The 25,479-nt window shown below is 51.4% G+C and overlaps 2 protein-coding genes across 2 annotated transcripts; both read right to left on the bottom strand.

The window, feature by feature from the left end:
* Positions 1-7,665: 7,665 nt before the first annotated feature.
* LOC139684766 (C-C motif chemokine 19-like) lies at positions 7,666-10,749 on the bottom strand. The gene is made up of 4 exons (XM_071581017.1): positions 10,627-10,749; positions 9,427-9,550; positions 8,974-9,070; positions 7,666-8,471 (listed from the first exon to the last, which is right to left on the bottom strand). Exons 1-4 carry the CDS (start codon positions 10,682-10,684, stop codon positions 8,451-8,453), a joined length of 300 nt encoding a protein of 99 aa, XP_071437118.1. The 5' UTR covers positions 10,685-10,749; the 3' UTR covers positions 7,666-8,450.
* Positions 10,750-17,065: 6,316 nt separating this feature from the next.
* On the bottom strand, positions 17,066-20,066 carry LOC139684472 (C-C motif chemokine 21-like). Its single transcript, XM_071580459.1, has 4 exons — positions 19,938-20,066; positions 19,337-19,457; positions 19,042-19,222; positions 17,066-18,722 (listed from the first exon to the last, which is right to left on the bottom strand). The coding sequence occupies exons 1-3, from the start codon at positions 20,002-20,004 to the stop codon at positions 19,057-19,059; spliced, it is 354 nt and encodes a 117-aa protein (XP_071436560.1). The 5' UTR covers positions 20,005-20,066; the 3' UTR covers positions 17,066-18,722; positions 19,042-19,056.
* Between the last annotated feature and the right edge of the window lie 5,413 nt (positions 20,067-25,479).

The raw sequence follows: 25,479 nt of genomic DNA on the forward strand, positions 1-25,479 counted from the left end.
TCTTGAAAATTTCACAAGGGTGTGGATACACCACCAAGCGGACTGGTGTCCATCTCTCTGAGCTCTCAGAGAGAGAAAAGGCCCCTCAAGGGCTTCCCCTTCCCCATCACACACTGAGCCCTGCCCTTGCTCCAAGCACAGACTTGAGCACAGGATGCTGGCAATACACCCATTCACTGCATTGGAGTGTGCAGCACTGTGATAGCTCTGAGGGGAGCCCAGCCCTGCACGTATAGGTGTCCAGAAATCATTTGGCAAGATAAGAACAGTGTGTCCTGCCAGCCAGCTCTCCAGCTTCAAACCCGCCTTTATTTATCTCAGAGTAAGACTCTACAGCTGTTTTCAAAAGGCATTTGATGCTAAACTCCTCAGCTTAATGCTTGCCCTCAAGATCTCTTTTCTTTTATATCGTTGGGTTTCTTTCTTTTTTCCCCCCAGCCCAAAATCAAGTTATGCTGGTGAAACAAAGCCAAGGCTGCCAAGGCCCTTGCCAGGAGCACCCTAGCATGTAGCCCAGATGATGACAGCAAGAACATTGATTTTCACTGCTGATGGTTCACACTCCACTCTTAGCACTGCACACAGCCTGCTCCACTTCAAAGGGAGATCATGGATGACATGCTTTCAGACTGGCTTGGCAAGCTCTCCACATGCTCCCAAGGCACTTTCATCACATGGACACTGGGTCAGATCCTGGGTTTGTACCAAAGAACAAGAACTTGTGACCACAGGCAGCCTCACATCAAGCACCTAAAGAATAAGTGGGGGTTTCTGAGTGTGACTCCATCCTCCCATCTCCACCTTCTGGAGAGATTCCCAAGGTCATGGGAAGCGAAGGTCTTCATGTAGCCCTTAGGAGGATAGCATAAAGCAGGGGAAGTCCACCTTACCAGTAGGAACCTAGTAGGCCAGTATCACAGGCAAAAAAAAAAAGGATTAGGGAGGACTGCCCAAGGCCATCTAACCCATTCTGTGCTGAGCCAGAGCCAGCACTACTTCCAGCTTTCTGACAAGCCCTGGTCTACAGTTGCCAGCAGTGGACATGCAGCATTTCTTCACTGTCTCTTCCTGCTAAATGGAATTTACGCCTAAAATCTGACCCCAGGGCCCCTGTGGTTTCTTGACCTATCAGAAGTAAACTCAGAGAGTACTTCTTTTCACTTTCTTTTTGCTATGTCTCTCTGTGCACTTGTAGACCATGTAATCCATTCCTGGAAGCAAGATTAACCCAAGTTCCTTCAGCTTATTCTTGGAGGCCAGGTCATCCACAAGTCTGACCAAACTCACTGCTGTCCTCCCCAGCCCTCCCAAGTGGGTGCACACCTTTCCAGCTTCCAGCTGTCCCATCCAGGTCCACCTTTCCCAACAAGACTGAAGTATAAAATTTGCACACTATAGGACCACTCATGAGTGAAGTCCAAAATCCTCACTAAAACAATCTCAGAGATAAATTAAACAGCTGTCCCTGGTGTGAGGGAAGGAAACAGTGCCTGGATGCAGTGACAACAAGTTGCAGACCGTGTTCCCCCTTGTCCTCATCCCAATAGCTGAAACAGAAGCCCCATTTCTTTCATTACCACTGCACCAGCTGCCAGCTTAAGTTGGAGACCTGAGGATTTCTTGATATGAGGCTGACTCACAAATGACTCTTTGTGATGATTTTCTGCTTCAATCTGCAGTAACTCGGTTTTTACCACTAGTTCCACAGCACATGGGCATGCCAGGATATGCTATTTTTTGCAACAAGCCACCTGTGTTAGATTTGGTAGCACCAGGGCTAGTGAGCAGTTCAGTTTGAAACCAGGCCAAGGTAGAGAGAGCATCACTTCTACCAACCCCTGTCAAGCTGCAAAATATCTGCTACTCCAAGTGTCTGTAAAGGGATGTGGGGCAGAATAGTGCAAACAGGGCAGTGTCTCCCTCGCTACCCCAAGTGAGAAGTCCTGACTTGAGTGACAGCATTTCCAGGACCTACTGCCCTCCTGAAGCCAACTGAACCCCACAGGCTCTGCAAAGAGCACAGACAAAGCCTTCAGAAACAGCAGAAATCAACACAGCAGGCTTTGGCCCTGCCTCCACCCCAGGCAGGCAGTGTAACCCAGAGTCCTATTAGTTCTGACACTGGGAATTCCCTGGAGTAGGTGGCCTTGGCTGGGTCAGAGGACAATGCTGGAGCATTGCGCAGTAGCCAGGAAATGAAACCAAGTGCTGTGAGAAGAGGCTGAATCTGTAGCTGTAGCATATCTGGGACACTTCTGCTTTTGTTCTTTCCAGTACAGTAGCTGTCATCCATCACTATAAATGCTGACTGGTGTCCTTCTAAAAGCTGTGTCAGCTAAATAAAAGGTGGGAAACCATAGGTTGCAGGTATTTTCAAGGAAAGCAGTTATTTATTCACCAAAGACCACTTCCACAGTTCACATTTCTGGAGCATCATCCCTCCCACGGACAGCAGAAAGTCATGACTTGATAATTTAAACAGGATTAAGGAGCATGCCTGTAAACAGTTGTGTGCTTGCAGTGAGAGGACAGTCATTGCACATCCCAGCAGAGGAGGGGCTTTCCCAGGGAAAATATCAGCAAGAAAGAAACTGTTGCTTTCTGTGGGAAAGTGGAGAAGAATGTATTTGGAGAAGGGACCGACCTAAGGCTGCAGTGGCAAACATCCCAAACCAAGAAGATGTACCACACCTGGCAAATCTTGCAGTGACACAACACAGCTGCCAAAACTTCTGGACAGGCACAGAATAGTCACCATGCCAGTAGAATCCAGGGTAGAAAGATCCAAGGAAACTGGGCAGAAATTGGGCAGCACAGGGAGAAGCAGAGAAAGTGAGAAACCAGGATTAGAGTTTTGCGCTTGTTAGATCTAAATGAAAACTCCAGAATGATCCTCTGAGTCTGTCTTACTACCAGCAATCTTCTGGTTCTACCTTTCCACTGCAGACAAGGAAAGATTTCTAATGCTTATGGGCATAATGCCTTAGGCTGCACACCAATTTCCCACTTTTATGAGAAGCTCCATAATCTTCTCTTCTTTGCTTGCCTGGTTCTTGCCTCATGGCTGTCTCTCCCATTCACTCCCACGTAGAGATAACCAGATCTTCACTAGCCCCCTCAAAGCCCCATCCCTGCAGCCTGAGCTGGTAGTGACCCCTCACCTCATTCTCCTACAGAACCAGCTCTGTTTTAACATGTACTCCTGCAATTTTGCTGCGGTTACAAAGTAATTGAGAAAAGAGGGGAGGATAAGTACCTCCAGCCTTCTGTCCAGGGGACACATTCATTATGGGAAATGAATATTTGGGAAGGCCTCTCCCCACGTGGGTGTGTCCTTCCAGCCTGAGCTGTGGATTTTTTAGGTGAGGCACAACGTGCTCAGAACTGGCTCCACCCTTTAACTCTTAAGGTTAATCTGCCATGGCCGAGTGAGCTTGGACCGTGACAGTGAAATCCTCAGGACTAGAACCTACAGCACCCGGCACTCCCAGGAGGTCTCCCATCCAAATACTAACTGGGCCTGACCTTGCTTAGCTTGTGAGATCTGACGGGGTCAGGCATCAGGGTGGCATTTAACTGCACAGGGCGCACATGCTGGGGTGCAGAAAAAACCTTGCCTAGAGGCACAGTAAGCAGGGAAACAGGAGGGAGAGCTGGGGAGTGCCACAGAAATGGCACTAAGCCTCCCATCACTGCCTACTGCTTCATCAGGATGGACAGGTAACAGGTACTTTCCAGTATTCTGTCAGCAGGATAAGTTTTCTGTTTGCTTGTCCTCCTGATTTTGTCTTTATCTCCAGTTTTTACTGCTACTGTGCATAAAGAGAAGATGGGTGCATCTGAAGGCAGAGAGAATAGATACCTACTCCCTTTCCAAAGCGTAGGACCTGGGACCTGAGCAAAGGTGTGCCTGGCTAATGACTGAGCCCATGCTGCAATGACCTGTAGTATCTTCCACTTCTGAAAACATGAAGCTGAACCCTGCCTAGGCACAAGGGTCTCCATATCAGACAACTTCTGGGCTCAATTTGACTCCAGGGGCTACAGCAATGAAAAGCACACTGGTCCTATGCTCCAGTCCTGGGGATCAGACCATGGAGGTGCAGGCTGGGCAATACCACCAGAGACAGTTCACCTGCAGGAGGAGCATGGCAGGGATGGCACAAGCTGCTTGTCAGAACCCCACCACCTGGCTAAGAGTTCTGGCATCTTCCCATAGGACAAATCTCAGTAGAAAGTGTCCAGACAAGCAGCATCAGTGTTTATATGCTGGGAATGAAGGGGAAGCAAGCAGAGGCCTGAGGATGAGAGATGCCAAGTCTGGATCCTCTCCATCACCGACATATGTTGTTTAGGCAAAAGCTAACAGCAAAAGGGAACAAGACTAAAGGGGCTTTTCCTCACCTGGATTTCCATCCTTCCCAACCATCCACATGTCCCATCACCTCACAAAAATCCAGACAGGTCCCTGAGCCCATGCCAGCTAGATCTGCACTGGTGCCCATAAATCTGTGCCCATTGAGAGCAGCCCCTTGCCTTGGCATGAAGGAGAGGAGACCACCAGCATGGGAAACAAGTGGCCTTTACACTAACAAATGTGCCCAGGGCAGGTTCAAAGCTCCTGTCAACTCTTCTGCACCAGGGAATGATGTGAAGAAGGTGTGTGAAGGTGGTGAGGGTGAAACAGCTTTTAGACACTGTGGTAGTGGTCACCTTGCCTGTGGGTGCATGTGAGGAGGATGCAGCTGGTTCCTCACCAGTCACTCCAGGAGCAGCATATGCAACACAGGAGGGGTGCTGGTGCCAGAAAAAGCTCCTGTACACTGTCTCTTTGGAGGCAAGGGACAAAACCAATTCCAGTAAAGCCCCTGGAAGGGGTATCATGCCATCAAGTGCGATCAGCATAGCAGTTCCCTCTGGTGCCTTGCTCTTGCTGTTGAGAAGCAGGCAGGTGTTTTTGCTATGGACCTTCAATCCCACTCTTTGTCTGGGTATGCCCATGCCAGATCAGACCTTGAGACAGCAGCAGATTATGCTTGCTGTCTCTGAACGCAGCTTCGGAAGCATTCAAGGCTGCTTTCACCATGCCAGTGAGAGACAGGAGTGCTCTCATGATCCCAGCTGTGAGTCCTGGCAGCCAGGGTCCAACCCAAAGCCTGCTCAATTTGCTTGCACAGATGCAGCCTTCTCTTTCTCTCCTGGCTTTGTGCACAATCACCAAGAGAGAGGCTCTTTTGTCAACTCCATATGAAAGCTTTTCAGTTACAGTCCCTTGTTATTCCACAACATGTGAAATACAGGTCCCAGGTTTGGATAAAGGACTACAGGTGGTTCAGCCTATGCTCCAGAACACGTCACACCACCGTGATCCTTGCATATAGCCTCAGAGCTATTGAGGGTATGTCTGCATTGTACTGCAGTGGATTCTGGTCATGCCCCACCAACCCCTGAGGATGCAGTAAGGGTAGGAAAAGAGCAGGAAAAACACATCTTGGAAGAGAGAAAAAGGAAGACTTTACAACTGAAACTAGCTTTCATCTGGGAATCAAGGGGTTTGACATGATAGTGACTAGCTGCTTTCCCTAAGGAAAGTGGCTGCTTCCCTCTAAAGAGATCATTGACATTTTGCATCAGAAAAACTCCCTAGTTTACTAAGCACTAAGCCTGGCTCATTCTTGACAGATTTCCAGGAGTCAGGCTCTGAAGTAGGGACAGCTGCTGCAGGGCTGGAGAAGGAATGGGAGCCAAGACAATGTACCTGGTCCAGGATAGCATCAACTCTTGTCCTTCCCTGGGGGCCAAGAGCAGTTTGCTGCCAGAGCTGAGACTGCGATCAATACCCACTTGAGAGCCATGGCAGAAAAGCACCTGTCAGAGGTCTGTGCTGAACAGCTGCATTGCTTTGAAGAGGGCACATTTCCTGCTCCCGGGAAAGATGGGAGCCATGGACTTTGTAGCCATGCTTTTACAGGCAGGTTGGCCAAGCCATCCCTCAAACTCTGATGGAAGTAGATAAATCTGCTTCCAACATCTAAGAAGTCAATACAAGCCCCTTCTCCCTCAGCTTCCCTGGTCCAGGACACTGTTTCCTTGTCAGGGTAGCCTGCAGCCAAAGATGAATCTGATCTCCCCTAGGCTAAGCCCCCCTGGCAGTCCCTGCCCTTCAAAGGGACCTGCTCCAGCTGCAGCAGCTCAATCTCAGTGCAGATCCATGCCAAGCATCCTCCCCCTCCCAAGTCACAGTCCCCTCATGGGTCACTGAGAGAGCAGCAGGAAGGCTTCTGTCCAAGCAGCACCAATTATCCTCATTTCCCACTCGCACTGTTTGTCTTGGCCTCTCTTCCCATACCAGTCTTCCTTCTCTTCCTTCTTCTCCCCAGGATTGAATTGCTGGAGCTGTCACTATAGTTAATGAGCTGGGACAGAACTGGTGCTCTGGGAAAGTCATGCTAAGAGACATTCTACCTCACGGCATTGCATATGCACAGATACCAGGAGGGGCCCAGACGGGATAACACACCAAAAAGAAACAAGCCACCAACCAAGTGAGCCAGGTGGTGAGTGAAGGAGAAGGGATAAGGGCTAAGCTTGCATTCAAGAGGTCTCAGCAAAAGCCATTATGTGCCTGGACACTCCCTGGCTTGAATAGCCCAGTCAATGCACCACTGTGGATGTCATACCCAGGAGGCCTGGTGCCATGTTCCCCCTGCCTTCAAAAACAGTCCCTGGGCTATCTTAATTCCAACCTTCACCTGGGCATGCTGCCTGGCATGAAACCCAACTAATTTAATGATGAGGACAGCCACATTTGACACAGGTGCATGGGAGGAGAGGATGGTGCCTGGCTGTTGATCATGCAAATGCCACTTGTGTGCTTCAGCTGGATAGAACAGCTTTGTTGAAACATCAAATGGCCTCGGCAAAAGGGCATTAAGGACACTTTGAGATGGCAAGACCATAGTCACAGTGCACAGGAGATCCAAAGCTAAGGAGGAAACTGGCCATGGACTCTCACTCCACTGTCGATGAGGGCCAGAAGCTGATGGGCTTCTGTCTGTGCCTTATCCATGGATGTGGCCAGGAACAGATGTCTTCAGCAGCTTCCATTTCTCTGAAATCTCTTCCTCCTCATCTGCACCTCAATTGCTACCAAGCACCAACCTGGCAGGGCAATCAACCCCACTGTGCCTCAGCTTCCCTTTACTGCAAGGACAAAGCTCCTGCTCCTGCAGCCCTTCTTCCATATTCCATGCTCCCGTAGGATCTGACAGCTGGGGAACTCCAGCCCAGCAGTGGCACTGGTAGGACTGGAGTATTTTGGGCTGGATGGTGCAATACTGGCATCCTCCCTCTCACCACCCGTCTCTGCATAAATACCCCCAGGATGTGCTCCAGCAGCCTGGCTGAGGAGTGGAAGACAGGGCACCTGCTTCATCATGATGCTCAGAGACTCCCAGGAGAGACTTGCAGCCCAGCTGCTGTAGAACATGTTTTTTACCCCCATGAAGCCCCTTTCTCACACCCTGATCTCCTCGGCACAGCCTCCTTGCCATAGCAGCATGGCAGGAACTGCTGACTGTACACCCCACACTCCACGCTGGGTTTCGGACTCAAACACGAGTCATATCAACTGCCTGTTGGCTTTTCTTTTTATTTAACAAAATCACAGCACAATGAAAGAGAAAAGAAGCAGCATACACACAGAATTGTTGTAATGAACAGACTTAGCAGGAAAGAACCTGAGAGCAGTGTGAGCTCCAGACATGGGGATGGGGCAGGGTTTGATGGTGGTGTCAGGCTGGGGGTCAACATCCCTGAGGAGAGCAGCAGCTAAGAGCCACATCACTGCCTGCTCTGCAGCTACCACATTACTGGCTCTATATCTACCCTTTCAAGGAAGAGCAGGAAATGGTGCAGGGAAGTCAGGAGTGAGAGAGTAACCGCCCTGGCAACAGATTGTCCAAGGCTTCTAAGTTTTGCTCATCAAGATCAGCACAGTTCATGGCCATTGAGGAACATCTCCAGCACTGCCCTCTACCCTGACACTGTCCCATCCTGGCAGCCCTTCTCAGGGGTGCAGAAGGACTTAGACTTGGGTCTGACAATGGAAACCAAATGGATCAAACTAGAGCTGGAGGTCACGGCTGCTGTGCTAAAGGGAAGCCTGAGGCTCTCAGATCAGTCCATCAGCCAGCTTCCAGGCTGCAAAGCCACCAGAATCCAGCAGCCCTTGGCTCAGCCTGGAACAGGTATTTAGTTGACACGGGAGACAGAAGGGAAAAAAAAAGAGCAGACAGGGCTTTGTCCAGCCCCACATGCTGGAAGGGTACCCAAGAAGGGTAAGCCCTGAGGCTGGAAGTGGAAACAGGTTGGCTCCATTAGCATCACGTTAACAGCTGGGAGCTGGTCCAACTCCAGGTGTTGGGACAAGCCATGGGCTTCTTTGGAGACTACTTGCCCTGGGGTTTGGCCTGTGGAAGTGAAAAACCCAACTGTTATTAGTGTGCTCCTCAACACAGGAGCCTCCCTAGAGTCTCTTCCTCCACTGGCCAACCCACAGCAGTGCCAGTCATGGCAGGGATTTCAAAATGCCCACCAAACTCATCCTAAGCCCTGCCCAGGAAGGTGCACAAACAGCAGACTCCAAGCTTGCAGAGGAGAAGTGGGGAGGGGTTTTCTTCCATTGCCATTTGCCATGGCACCAGTCAGACTCAGCCAGGAGTGGCACTGGGTGGACAACAGCCTCAGGGCTGCATTTGTTTGGGGTGGCAGAGGGACTACATAGGAGACAGACAGGCCCAAGCTGGAGGGAGGAGGGATGGAAACCAAGACAAGTGTCCATGCCTCAGTAGATCATGTTCCGGAGCTGCTCTTCCCAGTAGCCCAGTCACACTGGGAAAAGCCTCTTTGGCAGTGGATAAATCAATCCCCAGGCTGCTCCCATGCCTGTCTGAGAACCAGGATGCTTCTTACCTTCCTGGCAAAGCTGGCATCCAGCTTCTCCTGCAGACGAATCACCCACGGGGATTGTAGTGGGGCACAGAGGCGCTTGCCCTTTGTGGTGATGAATCTGCCAGGCCCATGAGGGAAAAAACAAGACGTAGTGAGCAAGACACCTCGGGGGTGTTCAAGAACAGCTCAAACTCTCACCCATTGCCTCCCTCACTGCCCTCCTCCATCTGTACCTTTAAATGACTTTCTTCCCTGACTTTTGTCCCATAGTTTCCCTTCTCAGTTGGTCCTCATCTGACTGCACCTCTTGATGTCCAGGCTCTCTTCCACAACCTTCCCTATTCCTTCACTCTCAAACCCAGCTCAACATCCCTCTTCCACCCAGCTTCACCCCTATCCCTTCCTCCCTTGTAAGGTCCATGCGTTAGCCATCACATGCTCTTGTCTCTCAGCCATCACCACTTGGGCTCTTACATGGTAGCAGGGATATTACAGCCATCCTGCACCAGCTGAAGCCGGTAATCCTGCACTATCCGCTGTGGGATGGGCGTCTCCCTTGTCCGCAGGCAGCAGTCGAGGACGTTGTTCCCACCGTGCACTGGAGGAGGAGCACACCAGAAGGCTGAGGTCAGCTGAACGTCTCCCAGCCTTCCTGAAGGGTGATGGGGCTGCAGTGGAGCCAGATAGGATGGTGCCCGCGAGGAATGCCCTCATACACCACCCCGGCTGGGCACACAGGCCCCAGTTTTATTGCTCTCACATTCCAGTGCCAGAAGCCCTTTGCCTCCTTCCAACAGAAAGCAAAGGAGATGAGGGACAGCAGACAGGCAGAAAGCAAACCATTTGTATGACTGCGTACATCCTGCACCCCCTTGCTGCACCCCAGCAAGCAAGGCAGGATGGGGAGTCTTTACTCCATGTCAGGATGCTGCAATACAGACACCCATTCCTGAGGGGCTGGGGAAGACTTCAGCTTCATTTACTGAGGCTGTCATAGTTAGCCCATCACCAGCCCGCCCCACACCAATCATTCCTGTGATCCCTGAGGGACACAACTCTCTGCACTTTTCTGCAGGAAGGGGATCTCTGTCACCCTCCCAGCAAATGCTGTACTCATTGCTAATGCCCAGCAAGGCTGGCAGTGCTCAGGGATATCTGTAATCCCCTGCAGTGAGATGTGGCACAACACCACAAGGTATCTAGAGCCTCCAGCTCCCCACTACAGAGCAGAGGTTCTGGTGTAACCCACCCAAACAGCTGTGACCTGGTCAAACCCCAAGTCCAACATCAGCACCCCCTCAAATATAGGCCCTGTCTCTTGCCCTGAGGCTGGCCCACACAACAGGGTGACAGGGATGCTCCCACGTACACCAGGGAGAATGGGAACAAGGTCATTCTAGCCCAGTGTGTGTAAGTTGGGCTAGGGCACTGGGAGGCAGGATTGCTCCACAGCCCTTCCCAAATACACCTTCCCAGTCCCAGAGCCCTGCAGGCCCCTGCCCTTTGGGCAGGACAAAGTCCCTCTGTGACAGGTTACAATCAGAGTATACAGAAAGGCTGTGACAGAGCCCTAGCCATGGTTCCCTCTGAAACTCTGATGGAAATGCAAAAGAGAGGAAGAAACTGAATTCTCTCCCTTCTACAGAAAAAGCAGCATGAGAGGTTTCTTCTTACCATCCAGGATATGTCCAAGAACCAGGAGACTGATGCAGAGAAGATGCAGCTGCTGCATTTTGCTGGTGAGTCTGGCAGAGGATGGACTGGAGGTGATGGAGCTCCAGGCAGGAGTGGTGAGCTGTGCACAGCTTCCCCGCACTCTGTTGCAGCTACTCCCCACTGCCTATATATCCTTCCAGCCTGTGGCTTTCACTTTCTTTTGGAGAAGAGGGTTGGGAAGTTGCAACAAGTCTTGCCACAGGCTGGATTTTAATCTTTGAGCAGTTCCCAGATATTCCACTGCTTTCCCTGCAGCCAGCTGCTCAGTGGTCCCAGAGCCATTCTCTTGCTGTCTCCTCTGGCAGCACCAGGGCTACAGGGGTTGCTGGTCAGGACCAGGTAGCTCCAAGGTCCCTTTACCCTGTGAAAGCACCCCAGTGCCCTGGGATGTCACATGGAAGGTCTCACCCCATACATTTCCCAGTCTCTATGTCTGGGATATTCACATTAGATATTTCAGAGGCTCAGCCCTTCGATGCTATGTGGGTAGAACTTGACTCAACCCCATTTTTCAGGTGTATATCAGTACTGGGGTGACATCTGTCTGCCCCTGAACCTCCCCACCTGGTTGCAGGAAGGTGGCTGTTTCCCCCTGCCCTCCCCAATGCCTGTGTGTGGAGCATATCAGAAGCTGGCAGATAGAGAGGCCAATCAGCATGCTCCACTCCAGGGCCAAGATCTCACATGCCAAAAGACAACCAGGTGTCTCAGAAAATGGGCTCATGCCCAAAGGCAGCCACAGAGCTTCCTGTAAACAGGTTTTCTTCCTGCAAGAGCAGAAATACCCCCATGGAGGTTTTATTCATGGCACAGGGTGCCAGCAGCTCACCCGCTGCGTGGGCACTGTTGAGAGCACGTACCCGCGCTCCAGCTTCAAATCTTGACAGGAACACAGGGACGGGGGCTGTTCCTCCTTGGGATGGTGACTCACCACAGTGCCAGTGCCAGTGCCACCTGCAGTGACGTCCCTTAAACCAGGCTGCCTCAGCCCTGGTACTGAGGCATGGTACTAACCATGTGGGAAGCTGAGAACATGGGTTTGTGCAGCCCAAGGAAGGAATGATGAAGGGCTCTCACTGCTACCAGCAGCTGCCTCATAGGGGTTTGGAGAGATGTCAGACCCAGGGTCTTCTTTGAGGAGCCCAGGGACAGGACAAAACATAAAGGCATCAGTTACACCCAGATAAATTCTCACTGCCAATAGGAAAGGTATTTCCCAATAGGGGTAAACAAATCCTGGAGCAATGTTTCCATGCCACCACCTTCTCCCTTGCTCAAGTTTTGTCCTGTCCTTGCACCTCAATGGAGAGTGCTCTACAGCCCCTTTCCATTTGGACAAATACCTAACCTGGTCACCAGATGAGGTGCTGCATTCCTGCACTGGCACCAGCTTCATTTATCAGATGATCTCCTCCATTAGGAGAGCATAGGCTCTGGCTGCTACTGTGCCCTGGCAAGCCAGGTGGTCAAGGGATTAGGTAGGGGCTGGTAGGCAGGATGAGTAGCACAAACAGGATGTGCCAGCTTAACTTCAGTCAGCAGCTGCCTTCTTCTAACACTCACAAATCATCAGAAGGCAAATTTAGGGGGTGGAGGATTAGCATCAGTCATCAGCCCCAGGCTCCTCGGGGCTTCTAAAGAGATGCTGCAGCAGTGAGGATGACAGCTCCTGATTGTTGGTGGCCAGACTTCCAGGAGGACCTGCTCCTAACCCAGAGCTGGCTCCTCATTGAGGTTGGTCTGACAACATAGAGCCCCCTGCAAAGAGCAAGTCCTAAAAGCTGAGCCCTGACCCACAGGCCCCAACCCACTGGGTGCAACCCACACTAATGCATTGGTTTGGTTTTCCTCTGGCAACTGAATACCAGTATGAATTGCCCTCCTGCCTTGTCAGTCAATACTGCTTTTATTAAGGTGATGCCTAGACACAGGGCAAGGCTTGACACAATAAATGCATCTGAACTGCTCTCAGCCTTTCAGCTTTGTGAAGTTTTTTATTCTTAAACTCTGATAGAAGCATCAAGAGATATGTAGCCTCTGTTCAAATCAGATGCACAAAGCCAGGCTCTTAAAAGCATGACTTTGCAGAGAAGGGAGTACAGTAACTAATTTCTCTTTGCCTTGGTGTGAGGGCTGCAGTCTAATCTGGTTCAATCAAGTTCAGCTAATTTGCAAATGATGAGTAAAATGGAGCAAGGTGCAAGACAGTGTATGCAGGTCCCAAAGTGGGAAGCCCTGACCCACTGGCAAGGGTTGTGGGGGGTGCTCCCCGTCAGCAAACCCTCACTTACTTGAACGTTTGGTGGGTTTGGCAGATCACGGAGCACAACCAAGGGCTGGCAAGGAGTGCTGGGGATCCCGTGCTATGGGACTCCCCTCCAGGAACTGCTGGGTCCTGGTTCCCATGGCAAACAGGGAGGTCTCCAGCCAATTTCCTGGCACAAGGGGCTCCCACCGGCTGCTGGGTCTCAACTGGGTGTACACCAAAAGGACCATGCTGTGTTGGGAATATATCCTTCTGGAAGTAAACTCCTTTGGCTGCAGGGAACCCCCTGCCACTTGAGCTGCCCACAGCCCCTACCAACACACAGGCAGGAAAGGCGACCTTTGCCTTCTCCTGGCAGCTGCCTGGGAACCAAATGAGTAAAAGCATATCTGCTTCACACGCCTCTGCTCCACAGGAGGAGCACGAGAGAGTGAGGAAAGGGGCTTTCCACTCACATTGTGAAAGGAGAATGTGACGGGTTTCCCCCCTTTACTGGGGTCAGTGAGATTTTTAAGGAAAGAATGGTCATCTCTGAAGTGCATCCCTGTGGCATGCAGGGAGGTCATCCCTTGCGGTGCTGAGCCTTAGGGACCAGAAGAAATGGTGCAGATGGGGAAGAGGGGATGTTTCAGGGTCCAGGGTCCCCAGAGGCACACACAGGCAGGGATGAGGAAAGAGCATTGTGTGCACTGACCATTTAAACCTCTTCCAGAGCAATCAGGGAGCACTGAAGCTCCAGGCCTGAGGACACAACAGACATGAAGCATCCATGAGCACTCACCCTGCAGAAACCTCGATAATACAGCTGTTAATTAAAGTGGAAATCAGAGGGAATAAATGACCCTGTGGGAAACCCAACCTATCAAAATGTAAACAGAGCATGTGAGTTACCACCTTCATCCCTAGGCTTTCCTTGGGGAGCACCTGCAACATTGCTAACCTCCTGGAGACCTGACAGCTGCTCCCCAGCATGTCTAATGGTGGTCTGATTTTCACCTCCAAGCTACAGAGCTGGAAAGAGCAAAGGGGGAATTTCAGCAAATTCCAGCCAGTCCCTGGGGCAGGATCTGGCCTGGCTAGATTCACCTCATTGGGAAATACTGGGCAGACGTTGCAGCTGCTTCCACTTGCAACACCCGACTCAAGGCAGCTTCACACATGGCTCCCATTGCATTCCCAGTCCTGATACAGCACAGGGACTGGGGCCACAGCCAGTCTATGGAGCTTCAGGACCCACTGGATCTCCTCTAGGTGAGCAAACCCAGTCAATCTGACTTAAAAAGGGGGAAAAAGAGCAAGTCACACCTTTGCCCAGAGGGAGCAAAGGTGAACCTGAGGATCTGACTCTGAAGCATTCATACGCTGCCATTTTTTGCTCTGTCCCTAACATTCCCTGTCTTCAGTGTCATTGATACTGAAATCACCATGAGTGATGAGCAGATCCAATATCCTTCAAATGGGTCTTTCTTGACACTCCCAGGTGAGCAGCCTTCTCCCAGGATCCCTGCAACATATATGTTCCTTAGCATCACCTTTGGGCTGCACAGTTTCCCAGCCAGATGCTTCCTGCAAATATCCTCAGGGATGCTGTGAACACACTGAGATGGCAGTGGCCAGGTGGAATGCCCCAACCCTGACTCCCTGCCATTATGCTGCCTAATCTGCAACCTCTCCAGGGGTGTCAGAAGGGGATGGCTGCTGAACAGCTTGAAGACCTATACAAAAAGCAGCCCATCAGCAATTTCCTTGCCATCTACTATGTGGCTTGGCAGGAAGGATGCCCAGCAGGGCTGCACAGCAAACTCACTTGTGGGAAGATCATCAAGTATATGGGATAGAACAAAACCTTGGGGGCTGCTCTCACTGCTCTGTTGTCTCTTAGACTGACACTCGGCAGGGAAGGCTGTGGAGTTCTTGGTTGGTTGCAGCTCTGGGACGTGGCTCTCATTGGTCCCACCACAGGACGTCCTCAGAGGAGAGCACATGCTCTTTCACAGTACCTTGGAGAGCTGCAGCCCAGGAGCAGGTCTGCAATGCCCATCAGGATGGGAGGGAAGCAGAGAGACCTTGGGGTCTGGGGAGGTGGAAGGAGGACTGGCAGCACGAGACTCCTGAAAGCCAAAACCCTTTAGACAGCAAAATGGAGGATGGGGGAAGGAGGGAACTTGGGAGATACATGTATGAAAGGGTTGAGAGGAAGCTCTGGGCTGTGCCCTCTAGGATAGAATATGTGCCAAGGGGTGACCAGGACTAGGAAATACCTTGGAGCAGGAAGGATTAGAGTCTCTATCACCCACCAGTCACCTTCCCACCTCCTCTCATCTCTCAAGACTATGGCAGATGCTAGAAGGGCAGTGTTGGTGGAGGGAACATCTCTTGGAAACTATAGCCCCTCTAGCACCCATGCAGCCCCCAAACGAGCCCTTGATCCCCACAGGGCTGCTGCAGCATAGCCTCCTCCTACTTCTAGGAAAGGGCATGAGACAGAGGGATGGAGCCAGTGTGCCTGTCTTCAGGTGAGCTTTGCTGGAGCTCAGCCCAGCATCCCAGCCCAGCACACTTCACTGCTGGCACAACACTGGAGCATTGTCTTCATCAGCTAATGACTTTACTTAATCATTTGGCCTGGGCTCAAGACCTTCTTGGCTGCACTCTGTTTTCTGTCTTGTCTGGCTTCTCTGCTGTCACTGAAACCTTTCTGCTCCAGGGTGGCTGAGCTTCCCTAACTTTTTGCTCTGCTTGGCATTGCTGCAACTTTCTTTCCTTCTCTGCAGACTGGTTTTGTCTAAGTGGGCTTCTACAGCCCTTGCCCACCCACTGCCCCCAGAAATGCTGCATCAACATTGCATTGTCTTTGCACATGGGGCAAAGCAGCAAGTTTGCCCTCCCCAGGGAACGACTATGTCAATCCTTTTCTGCTGCTTCACTGCAGCACCATCTTAGACCGTCTTCACATCTTTTGTCCCAGATGGGGTCCATGGATCCAGCTTCTTCATGGAGAAGGGATTTTGTTCCCTGTCGAGAGATCCAGATCCCAGGTTATTGCCTCTCATAGGGAATCTCCTTGGAGTTGTTTCCCTGGTGCTATCTCACTGTGGCAGCACCGCGACCATCTGCCTCAGGAGCAAGAGGCTCCCAATAATCCTGACACCATATTTTCCTTGAAAGCAGCATTTAGCAGCAAAGCTGGAAGGGACGTGCAAACACTTGTGCCTGTACAGGCACAGGCAACACATGGGGTTGCATTTGTGCATCTCTGTCCATGCTAATGTTCACCTTCCTGAGCAGGTATTTGTGTCTGAGCATGGGACAAACTCCTCCAAAACCCCTGCTTTTAGCATAAATTTTAGGGTATTTTAAAGCACCACCATTGGCATGTCTTTTTAACATGTTTTGGCCTAATGCCCACCTAGCATTTAAAGGGAAAAAACCCACCCATGCAGTGTACTTATGCACAGTCACAGAGACACTAGGGCACATTTCACACTGGCTCGTTCCTGCCATCTGCTTGTGCTTATCTGATGTTTGTGTTTGCAGACATGTTCAGATGGAATACATTTCTATGGAGTTTTTGCAATCATTTTACTGATACCACGACTAGCACAAGGAATCTGTCAGAAGGCAGGGCTGGATGCAGCATGTCCCTGGCCAACACAGGTCTGCCTCCAGCACTCCCACAGCATCCCCGGCTGACTCCTCATATAGTGGTGTCAATTCTCAGGCTCCCGCAAAGCCCTGGCACAGCCTCATTAATTACTTGGTTAATTGCTGTTTTCCTGAAACAGAACGGAGCACAGACCTCCCGCTTTGCACATGCAGTGCATGTCCGGGATGGGTCAGACCAGAAGGGGCAGACCGTGTTTGCTGGCACTTCAGAATCCCTCTGTGTGGACAGATGAGCAACCAGGGTGTCTTCACCTTGCTGGGCAACACAGCTACTAAAGAGGGCACTTGCAAGGCTCCTCTCCCCTCTGCCAGCAGCTCCCAGCCTGTGCACCCCACAGATGTATTGCACAATGGGGCTGCAAAAGCCAGGACCTAGGGGATGACGGTGTGTGGGGCAGGAGAGCACTCCACCATGCAGCCCTTCCCACCCCACCAAAGCCCACGACAACAGCTAGAATGAGTGAGTTTCGTTATAAAGAATATATTTTATTGCCGCACATCCTGTCCAAAATCCGGTCTGGCAGACAGCTGCATGCTCCCACACGGAGAAGAGGGCAGCACGGAGACAGCTCAGCGCCTGTCCCACACTCAGGGCCAGTATCTTGCACTTCACAGTTACTTTACACAGCCTTAAAATAATAGACCTAAATGCCCACTTAATAAAGCAATCAAACCAGATAAACATGCTTGATAGAAACACTCAGCTACAAGCTTTACTCCAGCCGACACACACCCCTTGCGGATACTGTTAAGCTCTGCAAATCCTATTATTGCATTTATATGACTTAATAGACCTTTACTGACCAAAGTCCATGTCTGAAGTCTCTGCAAGCAGATAGCACTTGCTCCTTCTCAGTATGCTGGGAGGCAGGGTTGCAAGCACAGAGAGATGCCCGTTTCCCTCCAGCACTGTCCCAGGGGTCTGTCCTGCTGCTTTCAGCCTCACCTAACAGTGTCCTCCAGGTAGTGACCTCTCACTAAAGGTTTGGGATGGAGCTGCTCTCAAACGGCTGCAGGGTGTCTACAATAAATTTTGCAGTCTTCTATTCCCCCACCTCCACAGCCTCATGTGCAGTTTTCACCATGTGGGCTTTTCAGATTTGGTAAGAAAGTAAATGAGAGTGTCCTGGTTTTTTCCCCCAGAAAACTAAGCATTTGGCTTAACAGTGTCTGAATCCCTGACCCATGCAAAGGCAAGGGAGATAAAAGGGTAGCATTCCACTAAAATGAACAGTTTGTTCTGATTCCATTGCAATTTTGTAACCAGGGGAGCTAAATGGCTATAATTCCACTAAAACGAACAATTTGTTCTGATTTCATGAAAATTACATGAAAAAGAAAACAAAAAACCAAAGGGACAAATTGTGGCTATCTTTATCCAAACTATACTGCAACAGCCCACCCAACATAAAAGCTGAAGGGAAAGAGTAGAGCAGCCCAAACAAAGAGTCACACTGTCATCCCCAGACTTTCCAACCCAGCCACTATTAATTGCCTTGCAAGAAAGCACCCAGGAAGCAGCTCAAGCAAGACCATGGGACTTGGGACCTGCCTGGCACCCCACAGCCCTGCAAGCCCAAAAGGAGCAAACAAGTGAGAGGAAAGTAAAATTCACCTGTAGTTTCTTTGGTAGAAAAATAAGAGCAATCTTCCAGAAAAGGCAGCCTGAAGCATAAAGGATACTCTGTTAAGCACAAAGAGCCAGAAAGAAAGCCTTCCAGGAAGACTCAATGAAAGCACAGTTTTCAAATATAAATACAAATGTATAAAATCCCCCAAAAAGTCATAGGAAAAGCTGCCATCCTGCCAGGCTAAAGAAATCCCCTTCAGTGGGAAAACTGTCCACTTCCCCCTCGAGGCCATGGCTCAGCTCTTACAGGAGTCCAGGTCCCCACCTGTGTGGCTGTGGGATGGGCCCCCTTTCCTGAGAGCACCCAGCTAGTGCAGAAGGTCCCAGCTGGGGGATCTCTGTGTCAGGCTCAGCAGCGCCAAGGAGGCTGTGGGGCAGTGGGCAGACCCTTCAGCCAGCCCTGTCCTCACTCCAGGACTGGCGGGTGGGTGGGTGGAGTGTGCGTGTCCATTGCCGGGCCATGGGTCAGTCATCAGTAGGAAGGCATCTGTCCTAAAGAGGGCAAGGAGGAGGTGGTGAGATGGAGAGGGTCGCAAGGAGAGACCCCATCCCAGATGGGAGTTATTGCCTTGTGAGACTCGCCTTGCCCATCCCCAAGCATTGCCTTGTCCCAGCTGCACCAGAAATAAATCTGATTTCAAGGCAAGTATAGACCAGGAGAGGGCCTTGCCCTAAGTGCCTCCACACTCCAGCCATGGTTTGACAAGTCTCAGGCTTGGTACCAAGAACTGAAAGCCCACCCTCCCATGTAGGATCTGGGATGGGGTACAGTGCTCTCGCTCCATTACCTTTCTGTCACCGCCTCACCTACCTCTTCAGGCCTGACTTAGACCCGCTGCCGCCTCCGCTGCTTGGGTTTGCCCCCAGAACGCTGTGGCTGTCCTTTCTTCTTGTTCCTGCCATTCTTGACCTTGTCCACGTACTTCATCGCTTTCAGGACATCGGGTTTGGTGGGAGAGGCACAGATTTTCCAGCCCTTTTTGGTGGTGAACCTGGGGTGCAGCAGAAAGGGTTTCTTGGGGGTGAGAAGCGGAAGAACATGGAGAGGGAGGGTTTGTCTGGAGGCAAACTGCTGCGGGTGGTCCTGAGCACTAGAGGTTACTTACACAACAGCACGCAGCAAACATCCTGACTCGGGTCCTTGGTGTGTGTAGGATGTCACCATGTCCCTGGGAATGGTTTTCTGGCTGTGCGCCAAGCAGCAGTCTGAAGCTGAGCTTCCAATGCCTGTGAGCAAGGAGGGAATGTGGGATTTTGGACCATCAATGGGTCAGGGTACCTTCAACACAGCACAGCTGGCTGCCAGCACAGGGCTTGCTTGGTGTCACTCATGGGAGGGATGCTGGGCAGCAGGTGAGGGTGAGAGGTCTCAACCCCAGTGCTTGGTTGCAGGTTAAACCCTGCCCCAGAAATATCAGAGGGTGACAGAGGGGAAACTGAGGCAGAGATTAGCTCCTCGATAAGGCACAAAATCTCGCTCTCCTGTCTGCACTTTTCAGCTTGGGGTGCTGCTGCCCCACCAGCCACATGAGCACATGCACACACTCTCAAGCCAAGTAAGCACTGCAAGCCAATGCCACACACCCACACACCCTACACAGGACACCCAAACACACTGCAAATACCCCCCTGCACAAGCCAGCACCCTGTGCAGACCCCAATAAGCACCCCTGCCGCATCCCACCTGAAGCAGGCTGAGCCCCTCACCTTGAGCCTGGGCAATGAAGAGGGTGGCAGCCAGCATCAGCAGCGGCAAGAGGAGACGGAGAGCCATGGTGATGCTACGGGTGCTAAGCGAGGCAAGGGTGGAGAGCAGAACACACACTGCTGCCTCATGCCGAGGCTGCTCCTATTTATCTCTGGAGCTTTGCTTTCATTTTCGGCCAGTCTGGCAGGCAGCCCACTAGCCGGCCGAGGGCTGGATGATGGAGAAGTAGAGGGTGGGGGATTCCTGTAAGCTGCAAGCCCCCCTTCACAGGCACGTCCTGTCTTGTTCCCAGCTGCCTATCAAAGCATGGGGTGCCAGGTGGGGGACATACTGGAGATGCAGCTCCCATCACAGATAGATGAGCCTGTGGGCTCCAGTTTCCCACCCAGTCTCTCAACCTGTCGCTGCCTGCTCTCAGAGGGTCGGGTGTTGCTTCTTGCCTGTTTATTCCCAAGAGAGGGACCTTGGCAGTCAGCCAAGCCATTAAAGACCAAGGAGTCAACCTGTTTTGCTTCTCGACTTGTGTTTTGCTCCCAAGCCAAATCACTCACACAAATAGGTGAGAACTGGCTAACCACACACCCCAACCTCCTGATCCCCCATCCTTCTCCGGCTGCCTCGGGGACCTCCCCAAACAGCTGAACACAGCTGTATGACAGGGATGTTCAAGGACCAGACTGCAACGGGGCTGTGGGAAATAGCACCGTGCCTCCTTGCTTTGGTGCTGATTCCAAATTGTGGAGAGCTGAGGATGAGTGGAGACATTGACCAGCTTGATCAACGAGCTGATGAGAACTTTCTGAGGTGTAACACAGACAAGATGTCATTCTGCCCAGTCCCATGGGCAGAATGGCTGAACAGTTTGGGCATAGCTGGACAGATGAGAGCTATGTACAAGCGGACACAGAGAGCTGAACAGGACACTGCAGGGAAACCCTGTGGTGGCAAAGGCTAGTCAAAGAGGCAGCCATGTGACTCGAGCAAGTCCTGAGCAACCCAGTGTGACACCAATCCCAGGGAACAGATTGACAAACACCTCCACATTTTCACAATGGAGGCTTCACAACTGCTTTGGGAAACCTGTTCCAGTGCTTGAAATGTTCTCAAGCTGAAAACATCTTCCCTGCTGTTTAATTGAAATTTCTTTTGATGCATCAGGTGTCACCACCTCTCACCCTGCTCCAGAGCCCCTCTGAGATGAGGTAGGACCAAACATCACTGCCCTCTGAGCAGCCCCTGCCAGCAAGAAGTCCCCTTTGCTACCCCCTTCCCAACTTCACCTCTCACTGCCAACAGTCCCTCCTTGCCTGCCCTGGCCTCCAGGTACTCAGCAACTCAGGTCCCATTGTTCATGTCAGCTGTGTCCTGGGAGCACCAACAGGATGTGCATGTACCCAGTGGTAGATGGTGGGAGCCAAGCCCCTTCCCAGGCCCCACTGCCTGTGACCTGGGTTGCAACCCCAGAACTTTCCATCAGTTCCTGGTAATGACCCCCAGAAAGCGTCATCAAAGGCAATAAATAACACAGGACAACACCGGAGTCTGGATGCTGTAGAAAGCAGAGATGTGATAAGGTGCCCACACTCTTGCCCCCTCAGCAGGGAGGGGGTAATGCTGGAGTCATGGTGGGGGGGCTCACCAGCAAGTGTCCTGCAGCCCTCTCTTGGACAAGGAGACCAGCAAGCTGCCTGTCTCTAGAACAAACTGGGTGTCTGGAGCAGAGTGGGATCCAGGGCTGCACTCCTGGGGCTTCCTCCATCACTCATGCAGAAAAGAAAGAGAGCTCCTATTCTGCCCAGCACCCAGACAAGGGCAGACAGCTCCCCATACACTTGTGCAACACTAAGGTTGGTGTTAAAGGTTCAAACACAGGAAGATGGTGTTGGGAGAATTCTGCTCAGAGAATTTTTCTCACCATACCAACACAAAAGGTTTAGGCTTGGAGTCCCAGAAGTGAGGATAAAAGATAGCTGATGGCTTTCAGATTCAAGCTTAATGGTGGGTGGATGTGAGAAAATAGAACCCCAGCACCTGGGGGTGGGGAGAAGTTTTTCTTTTCTTTGTTCTATGTGTGCTGGTTTGACTTTTTGGGGTTTTTTCTTGGGGCAGCGGCAGAACAGGAGCGGCTTGCTGGTGAGCTCTCTTTTTTCTGGCTCTGCTCTTTGCTTTTGCCTCTCCATCTCTGGGCACCTTGAGCTTCGGAGAGAGAGAGAAGAGAGGAGAGACACAGCTGCTTCAGGACACTGCAGACTTTTTTTCCCCTCTTCCTGGGGATCAATTTGGACTGCAAGGAGATTCCTGGGAACTATCACCATTTCCTCCACTCCAGTTTTTTTTCCTTCTTCTTTTGGGACAAAGGACAAAGAGAGAGAGAGTTCATTCATATGAATGCTCCCCACTTGTCTCTGCCTCGCTGGGAAAAGACTGAGAATTCATCTTGCAGCCAGTCGAGGTGGGACACTGACACTGTCCATAAATATAACTGCTCCAGAAGGAACCTGCCATTCTGGGGGTTGTTCTCTTTTGGTTTTTTACCTCTGGTGCTAGGGGAGTAGTTTGCTTTGGTCTGTTGACAGTTATATCTATATCTACATATATATGTAGATACATATATATATATAGTAGTTAAGAACGGTTATCCTTCTTATATCCATTTTCTAATTAAAGTTCCTTTTCTTAAATTTAATGAAGAGTGACATGATTATTGTGGAGGAATCCTCTCCTCTGCTTTTTGGTAAACATTTTGGTTTTTCCCTCAGTTGGTTTGGACTCGGGCAGCAGACCCTGAAGCATGTAGCAGGCATGTGACATGGGCAACAGCAGGTTGCCTGTTGGTGCATCTCCCCAGGGTGTCCGGCAGCATGGGAATTGGTCCCTGGAAGTATCGCCCCAACCCCAAAGCATTTGGCAGCATCAGGACAGGGCAGGAAAAGGAGAGCCATGCTGGTACTTAGTGCTTTTCCAACTTTTACTTGTGCAAACTCTCCAGAGAGCACTGCTCAGGTGCTAAGCACCTGGATGAGTCATCACACTTGGCAAAGTTGGAGCACTGTCCCTTTGCTGGCAAGCTGGGGAAGCTTTGATCACTAGCTGTCCACCCTAGTCAAGTCTCTCCCAGAGCCTATGTGGTACCAAGACAAATAAGGTGGATAGAGGGAGGAACGATATGTCACAGGTTGTCCACAACACAGACCAGTCTGCACCAGGACTCCCTCTGTTACCAAAGGAGCCCAGCAGAGCTCTGTGGACCCAGAACAGAACTTAGATCCCTTCCTTACCCAGTCCATGTCCTGGTCACAGCAGCAGGCTCTTGGAAAGTCCCTGGCTCTCTGAGTGTTTTCAAGAAACCACAGCAGCAGCAGCAGCACCCTCCAGCCAGAGGCCAGGCCTAGTCTGAGCTGTTAAGTAGGGTCAGGGCACGCGTTTCCCTTCACAGGCATCAGTCTTTGGCAATTCCCTGGTTGCTGTGACTTGCACCTCCAGGAAGGCATCTGGATGAGAGGACCCTCATTCCAGTCCTTTCAATGAAGGTGGTTGGAGAGGTGTCAAGAGGGGAAGGGGTATTTGGCCACTGCAGACACATCTGCATGTCTGAGCAGCAGAGCCCCATGAAAATCAACCCTGGGGTCCATGCTACCTCTCCCCTCCTGCCTCCCTTCCCCCAGAGTGTCCCCTTTCACTCCATCCTCTCTGTGTGCCTTGCTCTGTCACCTGTCCCATTGGCCCCAGAAGAAAACAGGGAGCTTCTGGCAATGAGAGAGCAGTGATCATCCCTGTTTGTGGAGGGGTTACAAGACAGACTGAACTTTTGGAATACGGAGAAGCTGCCAGGGTGGGGGGGGAGGCAAGGCTTTTTTAGGCTTCTCAAACACCAACAACCTCCAGCAGCTACTGTGGCCAGGCACAATTTCTTGCACGCACTCACATAAACCTATTTCTCACCAGCTTGAGCTCCTGCAGCCACCAGCCTCCTTCTGCAGCTTAGAGGTGTAGGATGAAGACAGACATAGGGAGGAGTGTTAACAGGGACATGCAGACACATATAAAGACAGGATGCCCCTATGAATTGTCATAGATACAGAGAACCTCTTTCTGACCACAGGGTCCATGTCGGACACTGAAGAGAACATTGCAATAGGGCTTTGTACAATGATGCCTCCAGATCTCCCCATTCTCAGGCAGCCCAGCTCCACCTCTTTGCATCCCTGTGGTGGAGGGACTTTGGCACTGCATGAATAGGGGAGGGTATCCTAGGTAGACACTATGGTGTCCCTACACACAGAGTACACATTAAGAGTGGGATCATGACAAAGGTCACTGGACTGCATTGCTTGTGATCCTTTCTCAGGCAGTGAAACCACTTCGACAGCTTATAGGGGCTTGCTCAAGCCTCCATCCCAAATGCTTCCCATGTTTGCACCCTGCACCTGAGCACCAGAGCTCCAGAGCCTCGAGTTCATCAATGGATTACTTCCCTGGTTTCTAGCATCACAGTTTCCTAGCATCCCACACTGTAATGCCTGGAAATCCTCTCCCTCGAGTGCTCAGCCTTCTACTCATCCAGATCTGGGCTGCCCATCAGACCTGCAGAAGCCCCTAGCTCTGTCCCATTTAACCAGATGGAAGGGTCTGCTTGCCAAGGGACTGGGAGCAGAGGTTCCTTGAACTCAGGGCATCAAGGAGAGCCAGCCAGGGGGTCTGGGAATTTCCAAATTCTTCTGGATGCTGCCTCCAAGTTAAAGTCAGTGCTAACAGGAACAGGGTCGCACAGCTCAGCTCAACCCGCTGACCAGCAAATTCCTTCCTGCAGAGGCCCCGATTCCCAGGACCCAGCACAGAGGTAGTTCGCAAAGCCCAGCATGGAAAACCCCTGTGGCTGGGAAGGGGAGCAAGCTGGGAAGGGGAGCAGGCTGCCTGCCAGGCACACTATATAGAAATGTCGTATAGCGACACAGTCCTTGGGACTCGGGAAACAATTGCTGGAAGCCAGCAGCACACGAGCCAGGCAGGCTGCCTGCTGGCTCCTGCACTGTCCTCGGCACCTGACAAGGCCGATAGGAAGAGCGAGATGAGCATAATGTGCTGAGAAGGGCAAGAAAGCAGCTCACCAGGAGTGCATAGGTGCTGAAGCCACCTGGGCTTGGAGCAGGTCTTCAGCCAGAAGTTTGCCCCACATCCACTGCATTGCCCCAGATGGAAATTCAGTTTCCTAGCTGGACCTAGCTGGAAGGAGTTAACCCTTTGGTTGCTATCATCCCTGCAGATTGGCTCAGGTTTGGGGCAGGACCCTGCTGGAAACTGTTCAGGGGTTTAGCAAGCTGGCTGAAAGGTACCTGAGCAGGTCCTGCATCCTGGAATGATGCCCTCTTCCTACAGCATCCTCTGCATGATGTGCAGTGCTGCCCATAGTGCTTGCTCAGACTCACAGTCAAGGGACTGGCCGGGATTTGTGTTTTGTCCCCCCATGGCAAGTTCATGGTCAGCATCGTTCAACTCTCAGCCCTCCTGATCCAGGCATTACCCAACACATAGGATCCTTTG

Source organism: Pithys albifrons, chromosome Z, assembly GCF_047495875.1.
Source record: "Pithys albifrons albifrons isolate INPA30051 chromosome Z, PitAlb_v1, whole genome shotgun sequence".
Taxonomy (NCBI): domain Eukaryota; kingdom Metazoa; phylum Chordata; class Aves; order Passeriformes; family Thamnophilidae; genus Pithys; species Pithys albifrons.